The sequence below is a fragment of the Crotalus tigris genome, unplaced genomic scaffold, assembly GCF_016545835.1.
Source record: "Crotalus tigris isolate CLP2741 ecotype Arizona unplaced genomic scaffold, ASM1654583v1 scf7180000024340.7048381, whole genome shotgun sequence".
NCBI classification, from domain to species: Eukaryota; Metazoa; Chordata; class Lepidosauria; order Squamata; family Viperidae; genus Crotalus; species Crotalus tigris.
This window is the reverse complement of record NW_024100510.1, coordinates 4,109,934-4,122,171: the sequence shown is the minus strand read 5'-3', so window position 1 is coordinate 4,122,171 and position 12,238 is coordinate 4,109,934. Positions and strand designations below refer to the sequence as shown.

Below are 12,238 nucleotides of genomic sequence, written 5' to 3'. Positions count from 1 at the left end.
AACCTGGTATATAACCAAAATATATAATATACAGTATATAAAAGTTACATTTTAAAAGTGTTCATTGCAGTAAAAAGAATAAACAAAGGAAATCTGTATAGATACAAATATCTACACTATTATCATTTTCAATATGTTAAGAATTGCAATCATAGCATTTATCTGTAATGAGGATTTATTTATTTTTTTTGTTGAATTTACCATCTCCAATGATAAAAAAAACCTCCTCCCAGTTCATACTTCCTAATATATAGGAAGGTCTGGACAGGTTCATTTGGGTTCTATCAGCCAGCTTTTCAGATCTGTTGCTAGAATCTTCATCTTCCAGCTATATTCTACCTTATCAATTTTTAAATTGCAATGCCCAGAAGTGAACACAGTATGACGTGAGGTCATACAAAGCATATTAGAGTAGCACCGTTACTGCTTGGTGTCTAGCCACCATCTTTCTAATGACACAACTTGGAATCATTGTACAGTATTAGCTCTTTTAGTCATGTATCTCACAGTAATCTGTATAGAGCTGATAACCAAATGAAAACTCCATAAATGTTTTCTTTATAGCAAGGTCAAGGGAGATACACACTCTCTATACTATTTCTGCTTAAATGCAAAATTGCATTTTTCTATGTTGGAATTTACTTCATTACCTGTACTTCCCCTTTATGTCAGTCAGTATCATACTGAATATTGTTTCATTCTTAGTTATCCCATCCAATCTCATACCATCTGCAAGACTGACTATTTCTCTGTCCAGTTGTAAAAATATTAAACCAAACTGGGCTCAGAGAAATTTCAATAAGATTTTATTAACTATTTATTAATCAGGCTTGATGAATTGCTGATCCATTAAACATTTATCTGGACCATATTTTAACAGTTTACAAGAAAAAAATGTGGTCTTTGTTGAAAATCATAATGAAATTACTATATACTGTACTATATCCCTTTCATTCTCCAGATGCATTTCTTGACTAGGATGACCTGCTCCTCCCAAAACCACATTGCTTTTAATAGCCAAAGCATCCTCCCTGCACAATGCATGCATTTTCAGTGCTTAACGATTAATTAATACTTTTCCAGATACCAGCATCATGGTTGTGTGTAAACTGACCAAAAAAAAAAAAAAAAAAAGCTTGGTCATTTGTGAGAAAGAAACCTGCTATTATTTTTCAATAATAACAACCAGTGCTAGTCCTGACTAGCACTGATGATGTTACCTAGTTTGGGTAATGAAACGTCTGTAAGAAAACAAGCAAGCTCAGAGATCACTAAGGACCCCTCATATCAATCCTGAGTTACAAATATTCTCCTTTATTAGTATAAAAAGGAGCAATGAGAATGGTTATTTGTTGGTGGAAGAGACTTCCTGGTTCATTTTGAACCCAAGGTTTGGTCTAGGACCACAAAACAATGATTTTGCCCTTCAACGAAAAGAAATATAGAAGTTCAGCCATGAGGTTCTGGCCCCTGACAACAGGTAACAGCAAGAACCAGATAACAGGTAGTCCTCCACTTACAACCACAAGTGAGTCCAAAATTCATTGCAGTTGTTTAATTAGTAACACTTCTTGACTAGTTAGTAACATGTTGTTAAGTGAATCTGGCTGCCCCCATTGCAAAAGATGATCACATGCCCCCCCAGAACATTGCAGCTGTCATAAATATGAATTAATTGCCAAGCATCCGAATTTTGATCATGTGACCATAGAAATGCTGTAATGGTTGTAAGTGTGAAAATGGTCATAAGTCACTTTTTTCAGTGATGTAACTTTGAACAGTGACTAAACAAATGTTTGTAAAGCATTTTAATGGCTGTATAGCATTTTAAAAAGCAAAATAAAAATATTTTGTTCACAGATTTGGTAGGCATTTAAAATTAACCTGTCAATTTAAGTAAAGTCATGGCCACCATTATATCCTCATCATGCAGTTCCGTGCTGTTGTCTATGGAGATTCTCAGTCATCCAGGTTATAGTTCCCAAAGTGCTTTTTTTCCAAAAGGCAACTGGACTTTGTTTTTTCCTTGAAGATGTTTTGATTTTCATCCAAGAAGCTCCTTCAACTCATGAAGAAGCCTCATGGATGAGAAGGAAAAGGGAAAAAACAAAGTCTAGTTGCCTTTTTGGGAGAAACAGCACTTTTGGGAGTTCTGTGCTATTATACAGTCTAAATAATGTTAGTTATTGGGAATGCACTTTGGAGGGTGGGAGGAAACATAGCTTTCAGAGTATATGAAAATACGCAGCAAGATAATTGTTTTGAGATAACAGGGAAATAGATGCAAAATACAGGGGCTCAAAGCACTTGCTTGCATTTCCCACAGAACGTCTTTTCTCCAGAAGCAATCAACTAGATTGCAGATTCCAGCATCTCTTCTGGAGCATGAAGCTATTGCTATTTTGTTTCCGTCAGACAGACTTGCTTGGACTAGGAATGCTATTATGCTCAGTGGAAAGTAATGTTCTGCTGAGGAGCTGAAAACATTTCTAGTATGTTATCCAACCTCTTAAGTTGCATAAACCATTTGGAACTAAAGAGGTTTTATAAGCCTTAATTACTCAGGGCATTCTTGTTCTAGATCTGCTGTGGCTCATGCATAACCTCAAATCTAGAAACGCACAAGTTGATTGTTTTGTGCACTAACCTAAAAGCAAGGTAAGTGACATTTTGGCTCTTCTACAATTTTTTTTTTAAAAAAAGGAAGGCATTTTTTGGAATGCTATAGATCAGGCATGTCAAACTTGCGATGTCATGTGATGTCACGCGATGTATCGTGACTTTTTCCCCATTGCCGACAATAGGATGGGCGCGATTTCAGTATGATGCATCCGGCCCACGGGCCAGCAGTTTGACATGTCTGCTATAGATAATTATATGATCACTATGAATGATATTATCTAGCATAGTGTTTCATGGAGGATATTTTTTAACTGAAGGTATCACACAGAAAGCTCCTTAATATCATTTCAATCTGTATTACTGACTTACACATAGAAAGTAATTCAACTATTTCAAAAGAGATTTTTTTTCAGATGCCCCTAAATCTCAAAAGAAACTACTTCTTTCCTAGCCTACAGAATCACATGGGTGTGATTCTTCTATGTGATTTCTTCTATGTGATTATAATAATTTCACTGATCCAGAAACAACTAGACTCTTCAAATATCACTGCATGCTATGGGCACATGGAGAGTAGCCACATCAGAAGCTCACCTTTTATATCCTTGCTGAAAGTTTATCTCCAAGTAGCACAAGATATCATGTGGACCTCTGGCCAAAATAGCTTTGTACAAGGGAAGAATTTTCTTCTGACATGTTCAGAACTGCATATCTATAATTCACTAGATGATTTTAGACCAAGAGCCAAAATAAAGCAGCAGGGTTTGTGTGAAACAGAGAAAAAGAGAGAGATCTCCCACCCATCTTAGCAATTTTGCTGGGATACCCAGCTGATTAAAGGTAGGATTTATAGCCAGGACTCACACAAACAAACACTTATTTTATACTATATGGTTTCCTCATTGAAATCTTGCATTGTTTGTGAAGAATCATTTTAATTGATTGGTTATACAGTGTATAACAGTGATGGTGAACCTTTTAGAGATCGAGTGCCCAAAAACCACCACCCCGCCCGCTCCACCCCCAGCCCCGGCCTGCCCCACCTGCCAGACCACCTACCACCTCCACGACCCAGATCGCCCAAGTGGCTCTGTAGTGCCACAGTGGCCACACCCTCCGCTCGTGCCCCGCAACATCATCTGCACAACACAGCACAAGGGCAGAGTTGTCCCTGCTGCCCACCTGCCATGTGCTTGGCTGCGCTGCTCCACGCCCGGGGGCGACTCTCCTCTGGAGGGGCTGCTGGTGAGGAGGAGGCTGTGGGGGGGAGACAGGGCTGGGGCAACGGCGCACGTGCCCACAGAGAGGGCACTGAGTGCCACCTCTGGTACATGTGCCATAGGTTCGCTACCACTGGTGTATAATATTCACCATGTATAGGAGAAATATAAATATGAGGCTGGGAAAATGCCAGAGAGATTAGGGTTTTTCTGCCTTGCTCTTAATAAGTTACAAGTCACAAACAACTTCTGATATGATCTGAATTTCTGACCTAACTGTACTTCCATGAGAAGTACAAGGAAAGGAAGAGAAAGGGAGAAAGAATTGAAAAAAGGCTAGATCCAGATGTCTATTGAAGTCTTCAAATCCAATAAGACCTATTGGTTTAAGACAGGGGTAGGCAATCTTGGCTCTTTTATGACTTGTGGACTTCAACTCCCAGAATTCCTGAGCCAGCATGGATGGCTCAGGAATTCTGGGAGTTGAGGTCCATGAACCATAAAAGAGCCATGTTTGCCTACCCCTGGTTTAAGACAACACAAATTAGACCCAAAGCAATTAAGATTTGACAGACAGATTGAGTGATTGTTTTAGATGTTTGATTTTTTAAATTATGCATCACCAATTTTATAAACTTAAAATACAGTCTTAAAAAAACTGTTTAAAAGGAGTAAACAATAAATTAATGTACTTTGTTTTTCTGGAATGGGAGCCATTATTCCCACGGTGAAAGAACTGATCACAATTCACCTAGTACTGCTAGCATTTGAAAGTATTCAGAGTTCAGTTTGGCACTGTCCTATTAAGGATGATGTATACACCACGCCAGCTTATCTCTGCCATGAAGCATGGTCCTTTCAACCTTAATGAGCTGATCCTTGATGTGGTATGCATTGCTATATTTCCAGATACAAGCAGTGAAAGTTTTCTTAAATTAAACCATCTTACAGTTCCTTAAATATAAAAAGCTGAATGTATCCATATCTCTGAATATCCTAAACAATGAAACAGTCTATATATCCTCAGTGAAAAGCTCTTAACTATTGTTTTGACTGCTGTGCAAATTTATCTTACAAGAATTCAGAAACATTTGCTCTGTAGTTTTATTTCATTTGTTTGTGTGTTTGTGAATGAATGAGTGTCTTTGTGTCAGTTCGGAATTATGGCAGTTGCCTGCAGTTTTCTTAGCAAGATTTTTGGAGGTGTTTGCCCTTGCCTAATTCCTAGGGCTAAGAGAAAGTGTCAGGCTCAAGGTCACCCAGCTGGCTTTCATGCCTAAGGCAGAATTAGAATGCACACTCTCCTGGTTTCTAGGCCAGCACCTTCACTAGCTCACCAAAGTGGCTCTCTTTCTTTCTCTAGTTACATGGAAATTCTGTTAACGATTTTGAAGAGAAAGATACCTGTCTCGAAATTAAAATAAGAGTATTTGGTCCCCATTGACTCTAGCAGTAGATTCCACCTCTAAATAACTCTCTAAAAATAGTCTTCTTTGCCCATGGTGATCTATAAAAGTACCATGTATAATTAAATGAGAAGGACCTGGAAATCAAATGGAAAGTGTATTCCCATTGAAAATATCTAAAGGCCAAACATATGCTCTATCTCTACAGAACAAGATCAGTTATTTCAATCTAAAGACTGACTGACAGAAAACTCATCCTTTGCTTATCGCTTCAGTTTTGATTTGCTGATCATGTCAGTCCATTCATTTAAATTAAGCCTGCCCAAATACATGTTATTTGCTTCAAAACTAGGATGGTTTCATGATATTTGTTATTTAATTGAAATAAATGGCATCATAATAACTTATTGCAAACATCTTGGCAATTGCCTTAACTTCAGAGAGCTAGAGATTATAGAAGATGTATAATGTCATAATTTTAAAAAAACCTGGAAAATATATGATGTTTAATTATGTTGAGAATATTTAATTAAAAGCAAAATCTCATTATGGTCAAAGGATTAGCTTCCATGTGTGTGTTTGTGGTTTTCTGTGTGTGTGCGTGTGTGCGTGTGTGTGTGTGTGTGTGTGAGAGAGAGAGAGAATGAGAGAGAGAGAGAGATCAACAGTTGTAGAGTAGTCCTAAATGTAATTTATTTGGGGTGCTTTATACAGATAGCCCTCAACTTACAAGCACAATTAAACCCCACATTTCTAAGTGAGACAGTTCTTAAGTGAGTTTTGCCCATTTTATGACTTTTCTTGCCACAGCTGTTAAGTGAATCTGGCTCCCCCATTGACTTGGCTTGTCTGAAGGTCACAAAAGGGAATCAGGGGAGCCCGGAGACCCTGCAACCGTCAAAAGTAGGAGTAAATTGCCAACAGTCTCCATTTTGATCCCGTGATCATGGGGATGCTGCAACGGTTGTAAGTGTGAAAAATGGTAATAAATCACTTTTTTCAGTGCTCTTGTAACTTTGAACGGTCACTAAATGAACTATTGTAAGTCGAGGACTACCTGTACATTATTTATGACTAAACACATTGCAAAAGCATAAATCGTACTTCATAGAAAGAGACTTTATATCAATAAACATGCATGTAGTCAGAATGTTAACTTCCTTTGCAAATTATACTCTTTTTGTCCCCATATTTGACACTTTGCCTTCTAGAGTTGTTTTAATCTCCTCCCTGCCCTCTTCTTTGATGTTCTGATTGAGTTTTTTTTTCAAAAGCAGTTCAGCAACTCTCTAATTAAAAAAAAAACACATTTTTTCTTCATTTTATAACTGGGATCCATAAAAGATCTGCCTCTTGGTTGAGATTTGGTTCCAATCATTTTACCCTCTCAGTGTTTTCTCTTTTAACAAAGAGATGGGGCAATTGCTTAGGGTGATTTATAAGCTGCAGGCAAATCAATCGAGAGATAGCTGTACTTATACAACATAGGACAGGAGCTATTTACAATTCTGTCATTCAGCAACACTAATCCTGTTATTAAAAAGATAAATAATTACCCATTGCGAAGAAAGGGATTCCCAACAGAGTTGAATTATATTTTCCATCAGTAATGAAAAATATCCCTGCAGCAGTAATACTGGAGATACAGATTGTGAGCACTCCCAAGAGCCCAAGAAATGGCTTGCTGCGCAGGCAATCTTTCATGGAGCTGGAGAGGATGGCCACCAACAGGATAAGCATGAGGCTCACTAAGATCTTGCCCCTGGCTAGGATGCTGGTCTTGTGAAAGTCCCTCCACAAACTAAAGGAGGCCAGAGAATGCAGCTGTAGATCCTTGTGATGGAGCTGCAGCTCGCGTATCAGTTTGCAGAATTCATTCTCCCACTTCTCACTGATGAGGTCCTGGGCTGCAGAAGGGTAAGTCTGGAGGTAGTAAGTGATTTGGACAGCTCTGGCTGACTTGACCCTTGGGTCCTTGCTGTTTGGCAGCTCCATGACTCCGCCAAGCTGATGGCCAATAAAGCTGCTTCTCCCATCCTGAGGAGAAAAACCAAGGGATACATATGTTAGGATGAAGCTTTTTCTTAAGGTACAAATAACAGCACCTCTAGAATTTCTCCTACAAAGAGCTTCCTAGAAGACAAATCCAGTTATCCTGCTTTTCTGGGATGATAAAAATTATAAGCAATTTGAATTAGGTTTTGAAGACCATAAAGCAAAAGGAGAAGGGTCCTTGGGGATGAAGGAAACTTCAGGGAAGAACATGGTCAACTGGAGGAATTGCAAGGATGGCAAGACACCCCAATTCAATCAGTAATGTGTTGTGTATATTAATGTAACTACATATTGTTGCAAACTAGCGGGGGGGGGGGCTAAAAAAGCTATAACATACAAAGGTTTTCCTCCTTTTCTTTATAAAAATACCTTATCAATGAGAAGGAGGGCAACAGAGCAGCCTGACAGACAAATGAACAGCAGAAATTAAAGGATTGGAATTTGTTTTTTCTTCCACTTATATTTTGGGTTATTCCACATACAAACAGTGAATGAGAATACATTTGTTTTGCTTTTCAGTCACATTAAAAATTAATGTTAATTCCATAAGAACACTTTATCTGTCTCTAATGCAAAATTGTATAAAAATAATTATGAAAAGCTGTGGGTCAAGATACAAACAGATTTGAAAAATTGGGAGAAGTTGCAATTATCTCTTCTGGGAAGAATTGCGGTGATTAAAATGAATGTTCTGCCAAAGTTTCTTTTTCTATTTCAAATGATACCTATTTTAAAGAATGAGGTTAATTTAAATGAATGGCAGAAAGGTATCAACAAATTTATTTGGGCAGGGAAAAAGTCAAGAGTAAAACTTAAAATTATGCAAGATACTCGTGAGAGAGGTGGACTCAAGGTACCGAACTTGAAATTGTATTATGATGCTGTGGTTTTAACATTAATTAGTGATTGGGTTAATTTAACAAATGCAGAAATACTCCTCTTGGAGGGTTGGGATTTACTTTTTGGATGGCATGCCTATTTAATTTTTAATAAAAAGGTTGATAGGGTTTTTAAATCTCATATTATAAGGATTTCTTTACTTCGGGTTTGGAGGAAATATTATAGAACTGATTCTAAAATTCCATTATGGGCCATACCATGGCATGCGATAGAGGGGATAAGGAGAGGAGTTAAGATGGATAGTGTTTCTTATGCACAATTACTTAGATGGGATGGTAAAAATTGGCAGTTAAAATCTTTGGAAGACCTAGCACAAGAAAATATTATATATTCATGGTTTCAATATAGACAAATTGTGGATAGGTGGAAGGTAAATTGTAATGTGGGTTTGCTTAGAGAAGATGAGAATTTTTTTAAACAAGTAAAAGATCAAAGACGAACTCACATTAAGAGAATTTATGGGGTGTTAATAGAATTGGATTCAGAAGCAGAATTAGTTAAAGAATGTATGATTAAATGGGCACAAAATTTTGGTGAACCAGTTTTATTAGATACTTGGGAAACTATTTGGGTGAGAAATGTTAAATTTACACAAGCCCAGAATTTAAAGGAGAATTTTTATAAAATGTTTTACAGATGGCACCTTGATCCACAAAAAATGTCTCGTATGTATCCTGACTTACAGCCTAAATGTTGGAGATGTGGACGTTTGGATGCTACTTATTATCATATTTGGTGGTCGTGTAAAAATATAAAAGCCTTTTGGATTAAGATATGGTGGAATATTCAAAGAATTTTTAGAAGGAGGGTAAAATTTACCCCACAATTGTTTTTGTTAGGTATTGTTATTGATTGTGATACTAAGGAGACTACACTGATGTTAAATTTAATTACAGCCGCAAGGTTGTTAGTAGGGCAATATTGGAAGAAGGAATCTTTGCCTACTTTGCAAGAGTGGTTTCTTAAAGTTTCTTATTTGGCGGAAATGGCAAAGATTTCGGCTTTTTTGAAGGATCAATTGCAAGAGAAGTATGTTGTGGTATGGAAAAAATGGATAGATTTTATACAATATAAGTTAGATATAAAAAATATTATTTAGTTTTTTAATAATTTATATTTAAAATGGAATATTTTGGTTTTTTTTGTTCTTCTTTTTTCCTTTTTTTTATTCTTTTCTTTTTTAAACATTTATCTTTTGTATTCATGTTTCTTTTATATATATATACTATTGTTAATTATTTTATAATTTTTCTAATTAATGTATTTAGATTTTTAACTGTTAGATTTATTTATGGTTTATATCTCTTTTTAAGATTTTTTGATGAAATTTTAATTAAGCCTATATCCAGCTCTGGGAAGGTCGGGGGAGGGAATGGGAGGGTTGGGGAGGATGGGGGGAAGATTGTTTTGTTTTTGTAAAATGTTAAAAATTTAATAAAAATTATCTTTGAAAAAAAAAATTCCATAAGAACAAACAGTTTTAAAGAAAAGTACAAACAAAATTGGAACCAATTAGGATCCTTTATGCGTGAGACAACATTTACAATGGTTATTTCTCTAAACTGAAATTATGGACAGAGCCCATGACCAATTACTATTAATCCATCAATAACAATTTGAAATCATAACAGGAAGAATTATTCCCTAACTATATATTTCTCACCTTATCAGGGAGATGCGTGGTATATAAATTTAATAAATAAATTGATCTGAAATAATTACCACCATTGTTCTATGGTCACGTTCATTAGGATACTGTTGAGTAATACAGTGAAATAATTCTTTTTAACCCTAATAACCCATGATTTACATATGGATCTAACAGGAAAATTACAATCCTACACTCAGTTATTTGGAAGGAAGCCATATGGATTTCAATGGGACATAATAATGTGTAGAATAGATATTGGTTTCATTCCCAAATGTGTGCATAGGCTTCTCTATTAAGATGAAGTTGCCACACAAAATCTCATTGTAACTGTATTTGGTCAAAGTTAAATAAGACATTCAAATCTTGCTAAATCAAATCTTATTTTCAGATTTGGAAAACAATTATAATGAGGAATTTCGCTATGACAAACAGGTACAAAACATTACACTTCTTGCTGTTGGCAAAAACACTGGTTTTAAATCAGAATACTAAAATTTCCTAATTTAAGGAATTCATAACTTTTTTAAAAACCAAACTAATTAAATTGTTTTTCTAATAAACAAGGCGCCATGCACAGTGTTGACTTTTGGATTTTTTTAAGAATACAAAACAATACAACAACCTTCTTTGACAATTACTTTGCTGAGTTGAATTATGCTTTATCTGTTCCATCATACTGTTTATAACAATAAGCTAGTACCGTTAGCATCTGTGAATCTACAAGGCATGAAACTATGTCATTGACTCTCCTGTCGTATTTGGATAGGCAAACTGTCAGCCCTTCAAGACAGGCAACAGGAAAGTTGGAAGGGAGAGGCAACTGCTCCTTACAAAACAGTCATGCATGTATTGTCCACATAGAGAAATCCATGAAGATACTGCCAAATACAGCATTGCAATTATTAGCCATTGATCTCAGATACTTTTTGAAAAACAGAAACTTGGCCCCATCCCTAAGTAGAAATCCTTGCCTAAAAAGTTAGTCAACAATTTCTTCCTGCACAATTACGTACATGGTATTTATAGGAAGGAACTTGTAAGTTCATTTTTGGATTCACTTCCAGTTCCTGTGGATTGGTCAACACATGGCTCATACTAGTATTGGATGTGATCCTTTCAATATGTAAGGAAGCTGAAATTTCTGATAGGCAATACACACCCATTCTGTTCATGATCCTCTCATCCAAGCTATCCCTTCCAGATACAAATGTAATACACTAATACTACAATAGTGAGAGGTACCTTCCATTCCTAAGAGATGCTGAGTAACCAAGGAATGCAAAAACTATGGATTGTAAATCACATGTCTATCAGTAAATCAGCCGGCTTGCCTGCTTGCCTTTGTTTCACACAACTGCTGACTGGATATTTTCATAATGGCTAATATGCCACTGACTGTTTAGCCATAGTTGATAACAAATAGCAATTGTATCATTATATAATCTCATGTCTGTTCCAAAACAATTCAAGGAAGGGTTATACTGCATTCAGTAATGAAACAAGAAGAAACAATTCATGATACCACTGATAATATATGTCAATCGCTTTAACTTTTGATATTTGTTTGAAATTAATTTCTAAATGTGCCACACATGAGCATGAACTTGGCAGAAAGGAGGGGCAGCCTTCAGACAAGGAAGAGCTGTCTATCACATCTTCAGGAAGCAGATGAAAATGTACAAATGCAGAAGTGGAAGCCTTAGATATTTTAGTGCTATGTGGAGAGTTGGTATGCAACACTGGAAAAAAATCTAGGGTGTCCCAACTATACTGAACCTGCTTGTGTCTTGCGTTTGCTTTTTAAAAACTGAAGCGCACTTCAGCATTGAGAATGCTGAGGCTGCTAAAGTCCTCTTAGCACTTCCTTCTCGTTGGAAGCCAGTCTGAACAAAAACTTCATAGGCCTCCTCATCTCTTGAGGTGTTTGGGAGAGAGGTCGCAATGTCTTTGGCCCATATTTAAGTCCTAGTGGAGCTACTGATGTACTCACTTCCAAGTAGAAAGGAACCAACCTATGTTATCCTGACTTCTGCTTCACTTTGTCATATTTTCTTTCTTTATTCATCACCAGTTGAGCATACCCCTTGCACTATTCCATCCCAGGATGCCCTTTGACTTTTTTTATCTCTTCTATAGTGAGAAAATGTTGGTTTTCTCAGGCCACCATTCTGGAGTGTGGAGACAGAAATAGGAGCAGCAGAACTTCTTCACCTTCTCTCATGTCTCCTGGTGATATGGCTGATTTGACTACAGGGTGTTCGGGGTTAGAGAGGCTAGGAGCAGGAGTTGCTATCGCTTCACTATTATGATCCTGCCAGATGAGATGATTTTAGATGAAAAGGATGGAGAGGAAATGGAGCTAGTATCAACAAGTGACCACAGTC

The 12,238-nt window shown here is 36.7% G+C and overlaps 1 protein-coding gene across 2 annotated transcripts in view; it reads right to left on the bottom strand.

Moving 5' to 3' along the window:
• Nucleotides 1-12,238, bottom strand: part of PTCHD4 (patched domain containing 4) — a 73,613-nt gene that overhangs the window by 35,904 nt on the left and 25,471 nt on the right. For both annotated transcript variants that reach the window (XM_039326400.1, XM_039326401.1), the window contains exon 2: nt 6,805-7,285. In XM_039326400.1, coding sequence (XP_039182334.1) covers nt 6,805-7,285 — 481 coding nt within the window. The remainder of the gene's footprint in view (nt 1-6,804; nt 7,286-12,238) is intronic.